At 44.5% G+C, this 21,651-nt stretch overlaps 2 protein-coding genes across 2 annotated transcripts in view; both read left to right on the top strand.

Moving 5' to 3' along the window:
* Positions 1-385: 385 nt before the first annotated feature.
* LOC306974069 (WD repeat-containing protein 62-like) lies at positions 386-12,712 on the top strand. The gene is made up of 32 exons (XM_079571180.1): positions 386-646; positions 2,051-2,133; positions 3,142-3,204; positions 3,288-3,345; positions 3,419-3,586; positions 4,669-4,806; positions 4,870-5,052; positions 5,570-5,715; positions 5,789-5,975; positions 6,073-6,195; positions 6,304-6,449; positions 7,012-7,103; positions 7,222-7,347; positions 7,549-7,619; positions 8,098-8,213; positions 8,281-8,356; positions 8,431-8,542; positions 8,622-8,685; positions 8,768-8,869; positions 9,145-9,275; positions 9,424-9,476; positions 9,624-9,836; positions 9,933-10,000; positions 10,094-10,194; positions 10,292-10,465; positions 10,691-10,802; positions 10,936-10,996; positions 11,131-11,296; positions 11,507-11,657; positions 11,842-11,945; positions 12,022-12,167; positions 12,281-12,712. The coding sequence occupies exons 1-32, from the start codon at positions 548-550 to the stop codon at positions 12,587-12,589; spliced, it is 3,942 nt and encodes a 1,313-aa protein (XP_079427306.1). The 5' UTR covers positions 386-547; the 3' UTR covers positions 12,590-12,712.
* A 951-nt stretch (positions 12,713-13,663) lies between these two features.
* LOC306973506 (autophagy-related protein 16-1-like) overlaps positions 13,664-21,651 on the top strand; it is a gene marked incomplete at its 3' end in the record, with an annotated part of 8,221 nt that continues 233 nt past the window's right edge. The window contains exons 1-13 of the mRNA XM_079570430.1: positions 13,664-13,835; positions 14,262-14,307; positions 14,393-14,453; positions 14,631-14,704; positions 16,040-16,291; positions 16,368-16,427; positions 16,687-16,758; positions 16,858-16,911; positions 17,023-17,122; positions 20,549-20,654; positions 20,729-20,799; positions 21,271-21,342; positions 21,520-21,640. Of these exons, the coding sequence (XP_079426556.1) occupies positions 13,745-13,835; positions 14,262-14,307; positions 14,393-14,453; positions 14,631-14,704; positions 16,040-16,291; positions 16,368-16,427; positions 16,687-16,758; positions 16,858-16,911; positions 17,023-17,122; positions 20,549-20,654; positions 20,729-20,799; positions 21,271-21,342; positions 21,520-21,640 (1,180 nt within the window). The 5' untranslated portion in view covers positions 13,664-13,744. The remainder of the gene's footprint in view (positions 13,836-14,261; positions 14,308-14,392; positions 14,454-14,630; positions 14,705-16,039; positions 16,292-16,367; positions 16,428-16,686; positions 16,759-16,857; positions 16,912-17,022; positions 17,123-20,548; positions 20,655-20,728; positions 20,800-21,270; positions 21,343-21,519; positions 21,641-21,651) is intronic.

The raw sequence follows: 21,651 nt of genomic DNA on the forward strand, positions 1-21,651 counted from the left end.
TTCTAATTGGCTGTTAGGGAGAAGTGGGCGGGACGCTTTTTGAACAAATGGTCCCGCCTCAGACTCTCGCTGAAGCCCTGGCATTTCGTCCGGGCACTGTGACAGCCACAAGTAGAAGACTTCAACATTTATAACTTTGTGTAATCCAATTGTGTAACTATTTAATTGTTGAAGAGCAAAGCTAGGAATCAATTCGGGGTCGAAATTCACGTTTGTTTATTTTAAATTATTGAAATAGAAGTTCTAAAACCACGCGATTCATTACATTCTGCACTTGTATATTGTTTTTGTATTGAAAACAAAACCCTCCATAACCTTACCCTTTACATAACGGTGGAAAACGCCTATTATTTTTCTTTGTTTATGCTTTGTTTATACACCCCGAGTGAAATGCCTGGGATTTAGAGCCAGAGCGCAGAGTCAGATTACAAAGTTAGCACCGAGCTAACTCCCGCTACTTCACAGTCCAACAACTGTCCGGGTTCGGGAGCCTGATCGGCGGCTTGAACTCCTTCCATGCAGCGGTCCACGGCGTCTGGGTGTCATCATGGCTGAACTTATGGACAAAAGGAAAACGACAAACGCGGGCGCTGGTCCTCGGCGCAGGAGCAGATCCACCCAGCCGAAGAAGAGCAGCCAAACTCGGGTAAAGTGTGTGCGCTCGTCCCTGGTCTGTGGATGGAGGAGCAAAAGTTGATCTAGACTCGAGAAGTTCACTTTTACCACACCCTTTACCGTTTTAACCCCCAGAACAAACATGGAAAAAGCAACAGGCTACACAATATTCAAAACACAGAAAGTTAGGACAACAAATAGAGTGTATTATATGTATATAAGGGGGAATTTTATGCCATTCTGTCTGTAATCTGACTTCAGTGGGATGGGGCTGGGTCACAAAGGCCTCGCTAAACGGCTGTGTATTATCCTAGTTTTCAAGAAAAGCTTGAGGTCGGTTTGAAACGGGTGACATAAGGATAACAGTGGGCGTCTGTGTGGCTGTATCATGAGTCTGCAGACCGCAGCACATCGAGCATCCTCTTACGGTTTGCATGAGTGTGAGACTTGCCCTTCTATGTTGCATTGCTAAGATTGAGATTTGGTATTGATTATAACAGTTATACTTTCTGTGAATCAGATTTTGAAATCAGTCTTTGTACAACAACTCAAAACACATTCTTAAAGGTAAACGAACAGGCCACCGTTTTTACACACTGAGATATGTTCTTACCTGAGCTTTGTAGACGAGTTGATGTGTACCTGTCTGGTCGTTGTGCATGCACTCAGTCATGCAAAACGACCAAAGATGTTGTTGGCCTCTCCCAGTATATTCCTATAGCTTCAAACAGGGTGAAGTTAGAAGCAACCAAGCTCTTCCACGGGCTCAAAGACCAGACAGGTACACATCAACTCGTCTAAGCTCAGGTAAGAACATATCTCAGTGGTGAAAACGGTGGCCTGTTCCATTAAGTAGTGCACATGATTAAGAATAATAATGCAGTAAGAGTTTTATCTCTCTAATACTGCAATTATAACCAAATGTACCAGTGCTGTAAACTAGGGCTGGATGATATGGCAAAAAAAGTATCGCAAATGAATTCATCTAAATTTTTTATGAGATTTTCTTTTTTCATAATAGGAATACATACACGTGGAGCTGATTCCTGAACTTGGACACATCTTTTCAGCAAACTTCAGCTCAAACAATAACAATTGCTACCTTCCAGTTTAATTTAACACACAAAAATCCTCCATTGTCTCGTCCAAATTCTATAACGAAATGGCTCGAAACCTGCCGACTATAAAGTCCCATGCAGGCCTGTCACGATAACAAATTGAAGTTCGATATATTGAGGCAGGAAGGTATCGCGATAAACGATATTGTTAACTCTATCGATACTTGATCGTGTATCTGTTATATGTTGAACGATGAGTCGATATAGTAATTATCGTGTCAGCCCTAGTCCCATGATGACTAAGATTTCGCTTAAATTGCCCAGCCCTACTGTAAACCAGGTGTGACTCAGTTCTAACCCCGGTCTTTGTGGTCCAGGTGCGGCTGGAGCAAGTCCTTGGGCTCACGGCGTCCTCTAGTTCTCTGTCCGCGTCCTCGGGGCTGGTGGCGTATCCGGCCGGGTGAGTCTCACACTGCGTCTCACACACTTCACTGGGTAAAGTTCTCAGTTGTGCAGCCGTTTTCCATCACAGAGAAAGGTTGTTCAATCATCGTCTGGACTGGCCAGGTTGTTTGGAGCAGTGATGTTTCGGATTTCAATGTGAACTGAAGGCTTGATCTTATGTAACCTTTAACCCCCCGCCTTAACCCAGTGCATTTTCTCCAGTTCAGCTTTACCGAAATCCATAAGATCACAGGCCAGTGTAACGCCTCATTTGAAAGCTAAGACCTACAAGACGTATAAATGGAGCTATTTCCTCATATTGTCGTCACTTTAAAAAATGAAAATAATAATACAGCGCTTTTTTGTTGGGTTTTAAACATATTTTTGCCACATTTTTCGTTACACATTTTCGTCACTTTTTCATCCCTTTTTTGGTCATGTTTTTCTCACTGTTTTGTTGCATTGTCATTCTTGTTTTCGTCACTTTTCTGTTCCTCTTTTGTTTTTGTTTTGTTTGTTGCGTTTTCATCACTTTTTCGTCTTATTTTTGGTGCTATTTAATACTTGTTTCAAGAAGCTTTCAGATTTGGGTAAAGCCAAACTGGAGAAAATGTGCCCAGTTCAGGTGGGGGTTAATAATTTGATAATTAAAAATAGCCTCAGGTTTGTAAAAAACTTACAAACCACAATAAACAGATGAGTCCAGAGAAAACACAATTGGCTGTTATTACAGGTTAAGGTTGCATTTGTTTGGAAATTTCAGGTACCATCTTTGACATACTTTGGTCTAGAAATAAACTTTGTAACACACACTTTACCACCAGGCGCATTGAGTTGCCTTGTGTACGAAATGCGCGGTATAAATAAAGTGTCCTTGTCTTACCATTAACTAACTATTGTTGAGAGTTTTTAGATTGCAATATTTGACAGTTTCTACAGAGTAATAGGGTCAAGCTGATGGACTAGCAGGATTGTTTCTGAAATCGGGTAATAATGACGTTCCTCTGACCTCTTTCTGTTGCAGGTGTGTGGTGGTGCTACTCAATCTGAACACAAACAAACAGAGCCACATCCTGAACTCCTCCAGGTCTGTGCCGCACTGATGATGTCACACTGATGATGTCACTGCTCGCTCGCACTTGGTTTTCTCATGTCTGTCTGTCTCCACAGGAAGCCCTTCAGCGCCTTGTCCTTCTCCCACGATGGGAAGCTGCTGGTCACTGGAGAGGTCAGGCCTAGCCCTGGTTTAGTCCCTGTTTTAGGACTTGTTTAGTTGGCTAAGTCCTGTTTCTGTCCCGCAGAGTGGACACCGGCCCTGCGTGCGGGTGTGGGACCTGGAGGGCTCGCAGAAGGCAGAGGTCCAGACTCATAAATACGGAGTGTCCTGCGTCGCCTTCAGTCACTCGGACCAATACATCGTCTCTGTGGGGTTTCAACACGACATGACCGTCTGCGTCTGGGACTGGAAGGTGCTGCTCTAACTCCTCCTCCTTTCTCTTCTAAAGTGGAGTGTCACTTTCTCTCATTTCTCAACACAAGATTGGTGTCGATCCAATCCAGTCACACTGCTCGTAATTAGGGCTGGGTACCGTAAAAGTTTTTCCAATACCAATACCCGAACGATACTTTTTTCAATACCTATACATAAAAAAATATAGAACCATAAAACAGATTATAATGTTCATTTTTTCCTTTTACTTCCATTTAATTTATTTTAGGTGAAATTGTTTTGAGGTGAAACAACCAAGAAATTTTGTCTAAGGCAGAACACACACTTTCCAAGTGTTTCTTGTTTTTCCCCAGTTTTAACACATTTGTTCATTTTTTTTTTCTACTTCCCCCTCCCCCCAATTTAAGTTTTTTCCCCAACTTTCTGGAAATTTTAAATTTTCTCCCCACATTTTTAAATTATTTTTCTTCCAATTTTCCATTTTTTTTTTTTTTTTTTTTTTTTCAACTTTTCAATATATATATATTTTTATTTACCCCGATTTTTTTCAATTTACTTTTCTCCAAATCCTGTGTCATTTTTGTCCCTTTTTAAATATTGATAAACAACACTGTACTGAAGGAACAATGAACAACTGTACTTTTATTTTTTTGATACCATTAGAACCTAAACCTTTATTTTCTTCATAGCCTCTGTCTCACCTCTTATTTACAGTGTTTAGTGCTTCTGTTGATTCTACAGAAATCTGCGGTTTCTCAGTTCCCTCTTGTGGTTTAGTGACAAGCTTGTGCAAAAGTCACAGTTAAAGAATAATTATACCAGCTTGTATGGTAATTCCCTTCCATAGATGCACTATATCAGACAGTTTCAGTATATCAGGGTTTCTGCGGGGCATTAAAAACATTAAAAGTCATTAAATTGATAGTAGAATGTCATTGGACAACATTAAAATGGATAAAAAAAGGCTCTAGTCTACAAAATAATGGCATTACCCAACATTTCTCAAGAATCCCATTCAGCTGCAGTTTTATAGCTGCAGACTATAATCTTGTTTTCGGTGTTTCATTCAAGTATCCTCTGCTGCTTCTGCTCCTTTTGCAGAAAGGAGCGGTGATCGCGTCCAACAAAGTGTCCAGCCTCGTGTCCAGCGTCTCCTTCTCCAAGGACAGCAGCTACTTCGTCACCGCGGGAAACCGGCACCTGAAGTTCTGGTATCTGCAAGAGTCCGCAAACAACCGGGTCAGTACCAGACAACGCGGCTCAAAAACGGCCCGACACCCTCCTGATTGTTTCTCTCTGCAGGTGAACAGCACGGTGCCTCTGATTGGCCGCTCGGCGTTGCTGGGGGAACATAAGAACAGCCTGATCGTGGCGGTGGCGTGCGGCAGAGGCGTCATGGCGGACAAAACCTTCTGCCTCACCAGCTCCGCTCTGCTGTGCATGTTTAATAGCAAGCGCACCATGGAGGCCTGGGTGCACCTCAAGGTAAATCCCTCAGGTTCTCACCCTCTTCACCAAACACTCAGTCCCAACCTGGAACCACAGACGCCAGCGGACCCTCCGACCATTCACTTACAGCACTCACACACGACAGGGCTATATTTACCTCCAGATCACGGGGCAGCAATGATCTTTTATCAGCAACTTGCTCAACTGTTTAATATTTGAAGCCAGACTGCATAACATTTCACCCAGTTAACAGAGTAAAGTAAAAGCATTTATTTAAAAGGGCTAAGAAAAAAGAATTGCATTTTACAGTGAGAGGGCTCCACCTGACTTGTAACTTTGTTGAAAACAGGAATTCACCATCAGCATCTCATCATCTCTGTTGCTGCTTGCATGACAAGTAGCTTAACATGAGCTTTAAATACATAGGGCCTGATCATGTGTTTCAAAAGGAAGCACTTTTGTCGCGCCACATCGGACGGCTGTAGCTCTTTCTCTCTCCAGACATGAACATTATTTAGCTCACGATGAGTTAATAAAGTTTTTGTGTCTTCAGGTGTCCAGTGCGTCCTCGCTGAGCGTGTGCGGTGACCAGGTTTTTTGCGGTTGTTCAAACGGCATCGTCAGAGTTTTCTCCTCAAGCCTCAGTTATATCTGCACCTTACAGCGCCCCCACAGGCTGGGAGTGGAGCTACAGAGCAGGTACTTCCCCTGTCCTCCCTTTCCCCAGACACCTCCCTCTGTCCTGACTCTAACCAAGGGTGTGTCTCTTCAGTCAGTCGCCGGGCGGAGCGGGAGCGGCGTTCCCAGACACGATGGCTTTAGGGTTAGACTCCGCGGCACGTATGCTCTCCTGCGTCTACAGCGACCACAGCCTCTACTGCTGGGACCTGACTGACCTGAAGGAACCGAAAAGGACCTACTCGGCGCTTTTCCACAGCGGCTGCATCTGGAGCCTGGAGGTGCGCTCTGTTCATCCTCTGCATCATTGAGCCTCTCTGCCTCCTCTTCCTCTGCTCTTGTCTAATCCTGGCTTGGTTTTGTTCTGGTCTCGTCCAGGTTTATCCAGACCTGGAGGATTTTGAGTCTTGTCTTCCTCCCTGTTCGTTCCTTACCTCTTCGTCTGACAACACCATCCGAGTGTGGAGCACTGAGAGCCCTCACAGCAACCGCTACAGCCAGGTACTGCCAAAACCAGTTCATATCTAACTATAGACCCTTTTCAGACCCTCCTAAACCAGTTCAGATCGTCCTCTAACCCGATGATGCCTCTGCCCTGGTCTTGTGCAGGACTTGCTGAGAATTGTGTACGTGGGAGAAGCCTTGGACTCGGACCGGACTGAAGTGGAGGCTGAGGGGAAGTCTGGACTCCGGGTTTTGGCCGTGAGTCCAGACGGAGCTCACCTGGCCACAGGTGATCGCCACGGCAACCTCAGGTGAGGAAAATACATTTACGCTGTGCATTACGCTGGTTTACATAAGATTTAGACTAGAGATGTGTGTATTGGGGGTGCTCCAGGAAAAAATACTGGATCAGTCATCTGACATTCGAGCAATTCCTGCCTTGTCTTTTGCATTAATCAAGCATTAATCAAGGCTAAAGTAATAAAATAATGGCCACTTTTGAAGGTCTCAATGTTTGCATTTTAAAATGACTGTAAAATCTACGTTTTTAAATAATCGATCTGTATGTTATGTCTGTTGGTATCCGGTATCGGTAGATATTCAAACTTGTATTCATGTCGGAAGCGTCAATGCTGGATTGCCACTTTTCAAGTTTAGACATAGCTTAGTCCGATTATTTGACCTTTTTTAGACCCAGTTTAGTCCTGATTGGATCTTGATCTAGACCTGGTGTTACTTTGTAGTTGAAATATTTCATGAAGTGGTAATCAGTATTAAAGGAGAGCTTTCATGCTGACAGAGAAGACACTGAACGTTATGCCAGTGTTTTATTCTGTGTATTGGGTTTAAGTGTAATTTTATCTGTTCTTTCAGTGTTTTTGGTCTGCAGTTTGTGGATGAGCTTCACAAGATCGAGGCTCACAACTCTGAGATTCTATGTCTGAACTTCTCCCCAGAGTCTTCAGGTAAACCAGTACTGAACCTGAACTTGAAATATTGGCACTATTTTATTTTTTATTAACCGTAACATGAGTGCGTAGAGCTCATTGTAGATGCACTGATAATGGTTATGTATCGTGTCAGGAGTGCGACTGCTGGCCTCCGCTTCCAGAGACCGACTCATCCACATCTTCAACAGAGACCAGGACTATAGCCTGATCCAGTCCCTGTATGACCACTCGGGCTCCATCACCGCAGTCCGCTTTACAGGTACTGGACCGGGACTGAACGAAAACTAGACACAGGACAATTAAAAGCATAACTGGCAGGAAAAATCAACAGTGCAGCCTCTCGATTGTAATCTTTGTACTACAAAACTATCCAAGACATATTTCATATTCTAAACTGGGACTGAACTGTCTAACCCTGGACTACACAAGGTCTAAAGCAGGCTCTATGTCTCTGCTCCAGGGGAGAGTCCAGAGCTGAGGATGGTGAGCTGTGGAGCTGATAAGAGCATCTATGTCCAGACGGCGGAACAGGTCGGTGTGATCATCCCAGCAGGGTTTGGTTTACCCCCAGACTCCACTGCGCTCCCCCACACTACACCACATACCACATAAAGTTACGATTGTAATATGAAAGCTGGTCCACATTCTGTACTTGCGTTCCGCATTTCTCTGTATCACTCCCCGACAAAACGCAGCATATCCATTTTCTGCTCCACCGAAATGCGACCAGATCAACACCCACAGCTGAGATTGCATTCCTCACTTCCTGCAGTGTTGTCTGTTCCTGTCAGCAACTTGTTTGCTCGATGGGAGGAGGTTTCTAGGTCAGGCTAGGAATGGGGCAAAAAGAAGAAAGTCGAGAGCTTTTCCCCTTCCATTTTATTATATTTTTTCATTGCAAGACAAAAGTTCTTGAGCTGTCATCTGTCAAGTGTTTTGCCACACATCCAGGAACCTTCATCTGCGCCACTAATGATTTTGCTTTTTATTCATTGAATCATTTCTTCAGAGGACGGGGCTGTTCTCGCGGACACATCATGTGGTAGAGAAGAGCTCTCTGTACGATCTGGACTTGGACTCCACCCGAACCCAGGCCGCGTTCGCCTGCCAAGATCGAAACATTCGGTAAACCAGGACTGAACCACAACCGGACTAGGTCTAGAGCAGGTCTAACCCGGGTCTGTTGTTGCAGGGTGTACAGTGTGGAGAGCGGGAAGCTGACGAAGACTCTGAAAGGATCCTCCAGCGATGAAGGAGCTCTGCTCAAAGTCAGACTTACTGAAACCACTTAAATCATGCTTATACCTTGAACTGTGCAGTGACAGACTTGACCTTGTTATAGGTGACCTTTGACCCCTCGGGTTCATACGTGGCCTCCAGCTGCTCAGACAAAACCATCTGTATCTTCGACTATGAGAGTGGGGAGTGTGTGGCCACGCTGCACGGGCACTCGGGTCAGTCCTGGGATAGACACCTGTCCTGTGTTTGAGCAGTAAATGCTGATTTCATTTTTGTTTTGAACTTGTTTTCCAGAGATCGTGACGTCGATTCGCTTCAGCGCCGACTGCACACGCCTCATCACCGCGTCCGGAGACAGGTACTGCGCTCTCATTGGCTCATATTAATCCTCTCCTCTCTAATTGGTTCATCCAAGATGTATTTTCTGATTGGTTCCTCAGTTGCATCTTTGTGTGGCGGCTGGACTCCAGTATGACATCACTGATGCGGAAGAGGCGGGGCTTGGACAGGAAAAAGGAAAAGAACAGGAAGCAAAACATCAGGTGTGTGCCTTCGAGCTACTCTGGAGTCTTCTCAGAATTCTTACATGTTTACTGTGACGGCATTTTGGTTTTTGGAGGAACTGGAAAAAAAGCAAATGGCAACAAAGCATCAAAGCATATAAAATTCCTTACTGATTGTGCAGACTTTTTGTAGTTTTTATCTTGTATAAAAGTGGCATTGGAGCTAAATGCTAACTCAAACAGGATTAATTGTTTGTGCCCAAAATAACATGTCAGGGACAAAGAAAAACAACTTTACCGTTTTTCTGTTTCAGGAGGGAGACGTTTATCACTGGGCCGTCCAATCAGATTGCTCTGCCAGAGGAATCATCCAGTCAGATGTCTCTGCTGGTGGAGGAGGGGGAGTCAAAAGTTTTGACCCCAGGAAGAGCTGAGACAGAAGATGGTACATGAAGGGCATAAATGCTCCGAAAGCTTAAGAAATAAAGTGGGGATGATTTCAGATACACGAGGCATATGTGCAAAAAGGATTGGATTTGTAGTTGCTTCAGCCTGAAATCTAAATGTCTCAAGATTTTGATGCTGTGTTTCAGAGCTGCCTCTTCTACAGACCAATGGGAAGCTTCCTCTATGGTTGAGGAAACTGGTGAGGACTTAACAGAATAAATATCAAATAAAAGTATAATTCTAAATTCCAAATTCTTAATCTGGGATTAGTCATGGTCTCGGATTATGTCGTTTGGTTCATCATCAGGTCAACCTGAGTACAGCTTTCTTTTATGGTACTTTACAGCAAGGAGGAGGAGGGGGTCCCGCTGCTCTCGACCAATCAAATGCTGAGCCCCCACAGGTGAGGAGGCGGTGGGCGGAGCAAATGAACCCCATAAACGTCTTCTCCCCGAGTTCGACCCAGAACCAGGACTTGGAGCAGGATTTGGACCTAGATTTGGAGCAGGAGTTCTGTCCTCAAAGTCTGGAGAGTCTTCTGGTGGATGACGAGGAGGAGGTAAGACCTGCAGCCACAGATGATGGTGCTCGGTCTCCTCATGCTCTGGTCTGAGTCTCTCATTCTGTCTCTTTTTCATCCCCCGCACATGTTCAGGTTGAGCAGCCTACAGCCTTGGTGTCGTGTAGTTTTTGCCTGTTTCCAGACCACAGCTCCTCAGACAGGTGAGTCCCACATGACCCGTTATTCAGAAAACCTTCAGGTCTCGGGATGGACTATGCCTATATGCTGTGATCTGATTGGTGGATGCCTTTCAGGGACTTTTCCATTCAGGGTCAGGAGGTCAAAGGTGAGGAGGATCAGGACTTGGTCAGTTCAGACGGGTCGACAGAGAGCAACGAGCAGAACCATGACGCAGGTACTACGTGCAGCAATAAACAGTTTTTATTCCTCCAAGATGTGAAAATGTATTAAATGGCTCAGAGAAACTTCCAACTGATTCAACTTTTTTGCAGACTGTGAGTCCTTGAGCGAGTCCACTTCTGAATCCAGGTCCAGCCTGGTCCTGGAGAACCAACAGGACACTCTGGAGGAGAACCATCCGGAGCAGAGTCCTCTACAGAAGCACTTTGACTCTTTGGCTCTAAACATCATCAACAAGGACGACAACTTCCTGAGTCTGAGTGAAGGTGACTGAAGGCTATCGCTGCCCACAACGCATGCCCAGAACCTTTTGGAATATACACTTTTTCAAGGTTAAATGCTTGCACAATGTCTGCAGAAGGGATTCTTACAAGATTCTTTCTTGGTGATCACAGCAAAAACAAACTACTGCGTTTCGCTTTCTAAGAATAGACTTGCCTTTGCTTAACATAATTACACATTCATTCTCTGACATGGCCTTTCTCCTTCAGAGCGGTTTGACACTGACCTCAAGAGCCTCCAGCCTCCGGAGCCGAAGCACTTCCTGCAGCCGCGCCTCAGTCTGTCCACGCGCTTTCTGTCCCGCTTCCAGGATCGAATACGGTAAGACTTGACTAAACCAGGACTGGACCAGACCAGGACCCGGACATAATACAGTGAGATCATTATAAAACTCTTTTAGGTTTCAACAGTGACTGAGCAGATCTTCATCAGGCCTGTCATGTTGTTTTTTCAGGTCCAAGGCTCCAACCTCATGTCCCAAGATCTTGGAGGAGAGCTCCATCGACAACATCCAGGTACTAGGACGGCAGCAGGTCCAGACCAGGGCTGAACCTTGGCCCTGTCCTCTTTTGTTGCTGAACTAACCCAGCACTCTCTCTGTCTTGGTTGCACTGAACAATTGGGCTTAAATGTGACTCTTGTGCTTTAGGTTCAGCCTCAAACCAAAGGCTCGGTCCCCAAAGAATCCAGTCTTAGAACTGAAACTTCTGTTCAAGTAAAGTTCAAGTCTGGCCTTGAACTTGGATCAACAGAGTCCGGCCTTAAGCGGCTGTCGACAGAATCTATTGTAAAGTCTGGATCCCGGCGACTGAGTGGTGAGACTAATTCTGCTTTTATTGGAACCCTTTCAGCTTTTAGCCATGTTATATCCCCATCATATTTGGAAAACTGTTCATTTAGACACATTATTTTTTACAATGAAATACAAAGTGTCTAAAATAGTTGTAAATGCCTGAAAAAAGTCCAATATACCGCTTGTGTTGTCTATATCACCCTTTGAGACTTCCTGTGTTTGGTCCAATCAGATGCTCTCAAAAGCAACCCCATGACGCAGGGGATGGTTGGAAATGGAATCGGGCTCCACGAGAAGGAGAACGTCAAGCCAGACCAGAGACCGGACCAGGGCTCGAAGGACTTGGTCTGTGAAGGTCCAGAGGAGGTCTCTGTAGTCATGAGGTAAGATGCAGTCAATGGAACCAAATGTGTGTCTGAGATCAATGCTTAAATTAAGTAATAGGCTGTGCCCTCCAGGTAAGTGGTACTTTGAGTAGAAATGAGACTCGAGAAGCACGCGAGATAATAAAGGTTGGGAACCACTGGGTTATACTTCTGTTCTTGGACTGAATGCAACTCTTCTCAGTGTTTCAGCCCCACCTGTGGCCACGCCCGAAGAGTCTACACCTGCTGCTGTGATCCCGCCTCCTGATGTATCCCCGCCCCCTGACTGCGCCCCACCTCCTGCAGGTACAGCTGACTTCACTCGAGCTGAAGCTATCTTTATCTTGGTCTTTCATTTTATTCTTTTTGCTTATTTCAACAGAGACCGAACAGGTAATGGAAAATATTGCCTCCTGCCCCGCCCCTGAGTGTGACAGGCCCGGCCCCCTTCCGGGTGAACAGGAAGTCCTGCAGGTGGCATTGCTGTTCCAGCGTGCGGCGGAGGAAGCGGTTCAGCTCTACAGACAGGTACTCCCCCCCGCTCCCCAGACACCTCCCCGTCCTCCCGCTGCACCGCACTCTCTTTAGCAGGGTTTGATCACAGCGCTCCTTTTTTAACTGATGTGAACTCTGTCCTTCAGGTGCAGAGCGTCCCGGCGCTCGCTGCAGTTCTGCATAACGCTTTCAATGAAGTCCACTCCACCATCAGCACCGTGCGTGGAGACAGCGCCCCCAACAGGCCACTGGGGATCTGCAGCTCGTGTTGTCAGAGCGCCACCAACAAGGAGTCTGAGAACTGCAGCAAAGACGGCGCCCCCTCTGGTTTAACTGAACACTGCGCTGCCACACAGGGGCTCTGTGGACGCCTGGAGCACTGCAGTCACACAGTGGCCCTGCTGGAGCGGTACTCGGATCTGCTGGTGCAGATGACGCGAAACAAACTAGACTGATTTTTACAACGGGAGTACGACACTGTACTACATACTGTTACAGACTGGAGTATCAGAGTATCACAACAGTACCGGTACAGAGCTGCACAAGAAAGCGTCATGTGAGAGGACTGTCTGCGTTTAATCACTGTTTTTTAATGTTTTTATGTATTGTTTTGTTTATAAGAAATAAAGTATTTTCTAATTATGTTTTTTCCCGTGAATTCCCCATCTTTGAAGGATATTATCTGAAGTTTTAAAAGGCTGAGATCCTGATCCAGATAACCCTCATTTTTCATGTTGTAGTATTGTGATTGTCACAAAAGCATTGTTGATATATATATATTAGGGCTGGGACTCTCTTCTATTTATTACGATTAAGTAAGTACACATGGTTTAATGCAATTAAAAATATTATATCAAATATCAAAATGAATCACACTCCAGCGGCACAGGCAGTTTGCTGGTTTCTGGTTGCCTAGGGACGAACACCGCGTTAAGCCAAAAACTATTTTACATCAAACTTGTTTATTCACACAATTAAGCCGACATAAACCTACTTAGAAAGATGATTCTCCAAAATAAACCAAACTGTGATCACGTTAATGAAATCACACAGGCTTCATATCGCCACTTCAAATAAGTAAAAATGGGAAAATACAAAGAAAATACACCTCTAAATGAATGCGAAATGCGATGAATTAATTACAAAGGCTAAAGTTAACTTCCCACCACTAATTTATATTTAACTTTTATGTCTTGGAAAATTCATAAAGGAGTCATGATTCTGAAAAGGCTGCAGTGCGTGGGCTCCGCTGCAGAGGGCGCCCTGTCTTGCTTTCACTTTCCTTCTCTGATGATTCACGCGACATGGATCAAAGTGTGTGATTATTTTAGGCTAAAGGTTTTAGTCTCTCGCTGTTTTCAGACGCGCCACAGCCTAATCTTCATTAATGCCCGGATCAGCGGGGTGTTGCCCTGCACGTGTTGTTTATGTTTATTGTCTTGAGTCCGGAAGTGTTTACAGTGCTGTGATTGGCTCATGTCCGCTGGATCGAGCATTAAGTACGTGCACGCGCCTCGCCTCTGTTCCGTCCGATTCTGCGCCGGGACTGAACCCCGGCACTGTACCGAGTCCCGGACTGGACCGCACTGACCTGCGCACACGAGCGTGCCATGGCGTGCGCGTGGAGAAGACACATCGTGCACGAGCTCAAGCGACGGGACCGGAACCAGAGCACGCGCTTCACGCAGCTCTTTACGCACTGTGAGTCTGATTGAGACTGCACTGTAACTTTACTGACTTATTTGTACTGTGTTCTTTGAAGACAGGCCTCCTCTTGTACTGTACTATAAAGATACTACTTCAGCTGTGTGTCAGAACTATAGTAGTAGTAGTGCTGCTATGAAGCCAACTGCCTGTTGAGTATTTGGAGTATGTGAGAAAACAGGTTTGTCTCATGCAGTTAAGATGTGAGAGTGCACTGCCCTAAAAGTAAAACTACTGGGAAAAAGTCCTACAGATGTGCTCCAAAATAAACTAGTCTACATGCTCTGAATCATGTTGAAGACATTGTAGCCTACAAAGGTCAAGAGGAAGAACACTGAAGACTGAATATAAGCATTAATCACTGAGAGTTGAAGTTTAGGTTTTTGGCTCAGAAAGTCCCTTCAAAGTCCGGTCTCTCCGCAGACTCTAGACTCCTGGAGCGAGCCAATGGGATCAGAGCTTCTCTCAGGTAACTCACCTGTGCCTCACCAATCCCTCATCCTCACGCCGTCCCTCCCTCTACCAGTAATATTTATATTTATTTGTGTTCGCAGCTGTTCTCAGAGCTCCGTCCAGCTCCTTCAGAATGAGCTGCACTCCCTGGACACAGGACAGGTGAGCTCTCACGCCATCATACACCGTCACTTCCTGTGGCAGAGTGGCAGAGGAATATCTTTCTGAATTGGTGCCGCTAAATAACAATGCTCTTAAAGATTGAAGATGGCTCGGCTTTCAAAAGTTTAATGACCACTGGTTTAGGAATAATTGTAAGCGTTATTTCCCATGATGCAGTTGGCCTGCGAGGTGGTGGAGCTGCAACACAAGCTGGAGCTGAAGGACGGAGTCCTCGAAGAGCAGCTAAACAGGTCAGAAGAACCCTCAAGGTCAAGGTTTATTTATTAAGCACATTTAAAATACAGCTGACACTACATGTTTCAACAAGAGACAAAATATACATATATACGAGGTACAAATAAGCAACAACATAGAATGTTCGACTCCGCATGTGTTGAAAGCCAATGCATAAAGGCGCGTTTTAAAGAGTGACTTAAAGCTCTCAATGGATGAGGCTGATGCTCAGAGGGAGCTCGTTCCAAAGTTCGGGTCCAGCGACCGCAAAAACCTTTTTTTTTTTTTTTATTCGAGCGGGGACGGGTTAAAAGAAGCTGGTCACGTGACTGAAGGGCTCTCACAGGAGAATATAAAGTCAACATTTCAGACAAATACTCTGGAGCCAGGCCATTCAGTGATTAAAAAAACAGCAGTAGGATTTAAATTCTACCCTGAAAGGCACTGGGAGCCAGTGAAGAGACTGTAGCTCTGGAGTGAAGTGGTCAGCAACGAATGGATCCAGAATCAAGACCGGTCCTAGTACAGAGAATGGCAATAGTCCAGACGTGTAAAGATAAACATGTGGACTCTTTTTTTCCAGCTGGTTAGAGGGCAGATATGGTTTTACTTTATCAATCAGGCGAAGCTGAAAGAAACTTGTTTTAACCACTGAGCTGACTTGTTTGTCAAATTTAAACTTTTTACATGGGAGCTGATGGGCACACCAAGATCAAAGGTCTGGTCAGTACTGCCGAACATAATAATTTCAGTTTTGCTCTCATTTAGGTTGAGGAAGTTAAGCTTCTGCCAGTCTTTCACTTCCTGGAAGTGAACGAGGAAACTCTGCAAAGACTGCATTGAACTGCTTTCTGACTTCAGAGGAATTTCAATTTGGACGTCATCGGCAAAGCAATAATGGGAAATGTCATATTTTCTACCAGCACCAAAACAGCTGCCTGGCCAGAATCTACCATTAAAAGCAAATAATTTAAAATGTTTAAAAGTGCTGTTTCTGTGCTCTGTGACGATTTAAAGCCAGACTGTAGTGTCTCTGTAATTTGGTTTGAATCCAAATAAGATTGCAGCTGTAGAAGACCACTTTCTCTAGTACCTTTGACAAAAAGGGCAACTTGGATATAAGTCTATAGTTAGACAGCACTGAGGGATCCAGGTTATTCTTTTTAAGGCTGGACAATAGCATGATGATTTGTTTTTTGCGAGAAAAAAATACTTTCTTTTTTTTTTAAATGTTCCAATGTGGATCTTTTGACGCTGATGGTTCCAAATCGTACTAGAACATGAACATGCACAATATATTAATATGCATTGTGTGATTGTGTCCTAACTGCCGTCGTCCCTGTCGTGTGCAGACTGTGCGAGGTGGCGTTGCGGCTCCAGGGGGCGCTAGAATCTCGCTCGGAGCTGCACAGTCGGGCGGAGATGGTGCGCAAAAAGAACGCCACTCTGAAATGCCAGTATGACTCGTTACTACTGCAACAGGAGAAGGCGGAGCTTGCCCTCAGACAGGAAGTGGAGCACGAGTCCCGCCTCCTGGAGCAGCTCATCCAATCAAAACGGGAGGAGGCGCGGCGCATGAACTGCCACAACAGCCGCCGCTCACGGTACGAGTACAGGAACTAGCCAGTACTGCTAATATTACTGCTTCTGCTCTCAGTGGTTCACATCTCTCTTGTGCAGGGCTCGAGAGGTGAAGCTGCAGAATCTCCACTCGGAGAGGTCAGAGGTCAGCGCCGACAGGTCAGTCGGAGGTCAAAATGATCACTGATAAAAGCATATCGATTCATAAACTTCCATTGTCCCAAACTCGCACTTACAAACACACTCTCTTTCATCCTGGACTATTGTGAATAAAGATTGATTGATGTTTTTAGTGGTAGGGGAGGTTATGCACTCAGAGGAAACCTATGCAGACACAGAAGAACATGTACTTGCTCAGTTTGGCTTAGTTTGGACCTGTTCAGTGTTTATCTCTAACTGTGATTGTGTTTGTGTGCAGTGTGAGTGCCCCAGTGTCCAGAGGCCCCTCCCCGACCACTCCCCCTGCGCCGCCCGCGGCCCAAAGAACCAGGTACTCTCCAGTGTTTGAATGAATCAGTGACTAATGTCCAGGGTGTTTCTCTGTTTGGTTGTACATCGTGTGTTTTTTTTGTGTGTGGTTTTGTTGCAGATCAGCATCGGCCTCGTCTCCCCGGATCCTCAGCTCCATCCGTGACCTCTTCACGTGAGTTCTGAGTTTGAATTTAGGACTTTTTAACCAAATGCGTAGGTGAATGCCGGTGTTTCGAGGGAGAAATGTACAACAACTGCTCATCTGTAACGTGTGATGTCACAGGAAGAGGCGCGTCCGGTCCCTGAGTCTGGAGGTGGATATGTTTCGACCGACGACCTTCTGTGTTTCGTCCGGGCCCCCCACTTGCGCCCAGCACGTGTGGGTACGAAACCTGTCAATACACACATACAGCGATGTACAGCTCATGAACTAAAGACCGCCCCCACCGAACACGTGGGGCTGGGGTTTCTGGTGTTAGACTGATTTTATTCCTCGTTAAAAGACAAAACATTATTTGCGGGCCTCAACAATAGGGGGACTAGATTTTCCACATTAATAACCAGAACATGATAGGAATTTGTGGGGGAGATAAATCGTGTTGTTCTTCACATTTACTATTTCTTCAAATAGTGAATCTGTTTGTTTTTGTTTATAACTATGAAAGAGGGAGCGGAAATTTAAAGGGATATTTCAGGATTTTTGACATAGGGCCTCATTTCCTAGTTATCCAGAGTGTTGCTGATTTCTTGAGATATTTTTTGTGTGTAATTCAAGCAGTTCTTATGTTTGAAGAGTTACGTGGTGCTAGCCTAGTGCAAGGCTAGCACATTTCTATGGTATCAGCTAGCCTGCATTAAAAACAGTCTGACCCGCTCCACAGAGCACCTGAGGCAAATCACTTATAACACCAGACTAACAATATACATTTCTGTGTCCATAGAATAATTTTTGGAATATAACTGACCTTGCATCACATGAATGATCGCATTTTGAGGGACTATTTTCTAGCAGATCATTCCGCCGCTGCGTAGCTTACACAACCACGAAGCTGATGCTGCTCAAATATAAGGTATTTTAAATGCAAAACGGTTAAAATTATTCTATCGACACAGACATTTATATGGTTAGTCTGGTGTTATAAGTGATTTGCCTCAGGTGCACTGTGGAGTCAGACTGTTTTTAATGCAGACTAGCTGATAAGATAAGATAAGATAAGATAAGATGGTACTTTATTGATCTCACAGATGGAGAAATTGCATTCGATGAGAGAGCATCTGGCAGCAGCACCCATTCAGTGCGCACCACTCTTTTTCCACTCTTTTTTTTCTTTGGTGAAAGATCGTTGTGTCGCGGCCGCCATCTTCACTGTTTTGGTCACAGGAGGAGCACTGGTTGATGGGAAATCCGTAGACGATGACCACGGCGGTGGAGCTCTTGCGCTTGGCCACGATGTTCTTGGCCACACAGGTGTAGTTGGCCGTGTCGGACAGACGCTGATACCAGATGATACCATCTGATGATACCATAGAAATGCACTAGCCTAGCGCCACGAAACTCTGCAAACATAAGAACTGCTTGAATTACAAAAGAAAACATCTCCAGAAATCAGCAACACTCTGGATAACTAGGAAATTAGGCCCTATGTCAAAAATCGTGAAATATCCCTTTAACTGTTTGTTAATTTGTGTCCAAACTTTCCTAACACATTTCTAACATGCCATTTCTTCACAGGGATAATTTTGTAAGCGCATTTCACAACTTTCAGGGCCACTGTCACAATGATGCCAAACCAAAACTAACCAGCAAGCTCACAATCGATAAAAAACACTTTATATTTACATGGACAGTCTTTTTTATTTCAATAGACGTAAACAAAAATCAAGTACAGGGTCTGTTAATCGACCATTGAGGTGATGGACCTTTGGGTTTGGTCCAAATCCGGGACACCTCGGACAGGTTGGGCAAAACTGGGACACATCAATGGTTTTTGAAAATCCACAGGGGCATAGGGCTCAAAGCTGGGACTGTTGTGGGTAAACCGGAACGTTTGGTCACCCTACTGGAAAACCAACACTGTGGCATGAAGGAGACTTACTTTAGAATATGTTGGGACACTTTACTCACCTTGTCTTTGTACAGTGTGAATGTACAGCAGACTGGAAATGTTAACTATTCAGACACAGACACCAGGACATTTCCCTTTGGACGTTTCTCATGAACGTAAATGTCACATAACATATACAGAATATTGGCACCTGCTCCACCTGCTTACATTCTACTGACGGAGCAAAAAAAAATCCTCCTCCACAAACCAGGACTAAAGCTGGGTTTAGACCAGGACTGAACCGGGACTGAACCCGGACCAGGCTGGCACCGCTCTTTGGTGTCGTACAAAGGTCTACTGTGGTCAGGACTGAGGCTTCTCTGTTCTCAACGACAAGATCAACAGCAGTGTTCAGTGACTGCAGCTCCCAGAATGCACTGCAGAGGACTATAGTTCCCAGAGTGCACATTTTCTTAGTGTGGAGAATGTGGTGTTCTTCTTTCTGTCCCCAGTATACTGTATTTTTAAAAGGAATACAAAAGAAAACCAATACACGTTTTCTCTGAATTCCTGATCACAGCCCCAATGAACAACAGTAATTAGAAATAATTTGGCTCCAGACAAAGTAGAAGACACTAAGCCAGTCTTTTACTTTATTATTTTTAAATATTTTTAATGCACTTGATATGACATGAATAAAAAGTCTGAGATGAGAAATAATACAAGTATTTATTATGACCTCATAAATGTAGCAAACATGAGGCTTTGCTGTGAGTGGCTCAGCTCTCCTACGACATGACTTTAACTTAATCGGGAGTGGGTGCGTCTCCAGTCCGTCTCCATGGAGCTGTGACTAAAATCAGCAGAATTTGAGGTTGAGGTTAGGTCTATTGGTGCGTTCATGTGGTCCTGACTGCGGAAATCAGCTGATTTGTTCTTTTATCGTCTAGTGTGAGCTTTTTAGTTAAACACTGCTACTTTTTTTTGTTTAGTGTGTCAACGTTATCAAAAAGTAAATTTTCATGATTTCTTTTTTAAACTAACTAACATTTAGCTTTTGAGATGCTAACACATCTAAATGATTAGCTCAGCTAAGCACTAATCAATGATAAAAGACCATTTTTATTTGACACATCTCGGGTAAAACTAGCTCCCCAGTCCACATGAATGCACCATATTCCTAACACATTTAACCTCTCAACCCCACTTTATCTGAGCGCATTTTCTCTTGTTCGGCTTTACCCAAATCTAAATCCAAAGCTTCTGGACTGGAGAGCAACAGTGTTATGCCTCATTTGTGAACGATAAGGCCTATAAAACTGATCGTAACTTTTGTGTCACATTGTTGCAGTGGTTTGTCACATTTTTAAAGCCTTTTTGTCTCTGTTTTAATTGCTTAAGCTACTTTATATATTGCATTATTGCTTTTCTGGCACGATTTTTGTTGCTCTTCTGTTTCTTCTTTGTTGCTTTTTCATCGCTTTTTCGTTGTCTTGTTTTTGTTTCGTTATCATCCTTGTTTTTGATGCTGTTTTGATGCTTATTTGAAAGAATTTTTTAGATTTGGGTAATGCCAAACTGGAGAAATGTGCTCAGTTCAGGTGGGGGAGAAGAGGTTAAATCCCTTCTGGTCATTGGGAGTGCGTTTGTGTGTTGATGGCAACAGTATAGTCCAAAATGTTACTTAGTGTTCCTTTAATATGCAGAAATCTAGAAGTAGTAGTAAAAACCAGGTCTGACCCGGCTCTGTGCTGCCCCCTGCAGGAGCCTCAGGACGAAGGCGTGCACTGTGTGAGCTTCAGCCGCTCCGCAGACGTTCTGGCCACGGCTGGAACCGACCGCCGCCTCAAACTGTGGGACGTACGTAACGGTAAGTACTGCAGCGGAGAGGGCAGATGCAGTAGTAGTACTTTTGGACCATATAACCCTGTGCTTTTGTCGCAGGATCTCTCTCTGTGGGAGCCACTCTGTTCGGATTCACTGAGAGCGTCACCTGCATCGACTTCGACCAAACTGTGAGGAAAAGATTTATTTGTTTTAGTGAAACTTTAGTCAAATAATACTTTGAATTTTTTGTCTAGTTTTGCTCAAATACATTTCATGTAAATTTATCCACAATTAACTTAAAGTGCAAATGACACATTAGACACAATTGTTGCAAAAACATAGTCAACACAATTATATTTAAGATTATGCACTATATGCACTTTAACATTAAGCATTTGTAATTCATTTATCACACATTTATCATATTCCGTGGACCTTGAATATAAAATTATATGTCCGTCTTGCTACTTTCATTTAGACAAAAATATCTGGAGATTTTAGCCGAAGTGTTATCTCACTAACTACTTTAAATACAGTTTTAGTCTTATTTCAGTCAGGAAAAATATCACTTTGACAGAAAGTATGCCAAAATGTTTTAGTTGCTGAAATGATCATCCTGAAGTCAACGGTTTCTGATCTCATGGGGTTTTGCTTTTTAGGGGTTTCGGGTCCTGGCCTCCACATATGACAAGTCTGCGTTACTCTGGCAACTGGATGACTCCGTACCCAAGGTAACGTGGCATAGTGGTTAGACAGAAGGTTACGGGACAACATGCCTCACACAGAGGGGGGCGAGGCATGTTGTCCCTGATTTTGGGTGATTTCCCTTGAGTTTACTCCACCAGACTGAAAAACATGCACAATAGTGCTGGCGTACTCGTGGTTCACTCTGTTTTTTGTCCCTGTAGTTGACCCTCTCAGGGCACCGTAGGAAGGTGAGTGCAGCCCGGTTTTGCTCGGCGCCCCCCCTGGTGGTGACGGGGAGCGCAGATGGATCCATCCGACTGTGGGACCTGCACCGAGAGGCCTGTGAGTACTAC

This window comes from Gobius niger, assembly GCF_951799975.1.
Source record: "Gobius niger genome assembly, chromosome: 14".
Lineage (NCBI taxonomy): Eukaryota > Metazoa > Chordata > Actinopteri > Gobiiformes > Gobiidae > Gobius > Gobius niger.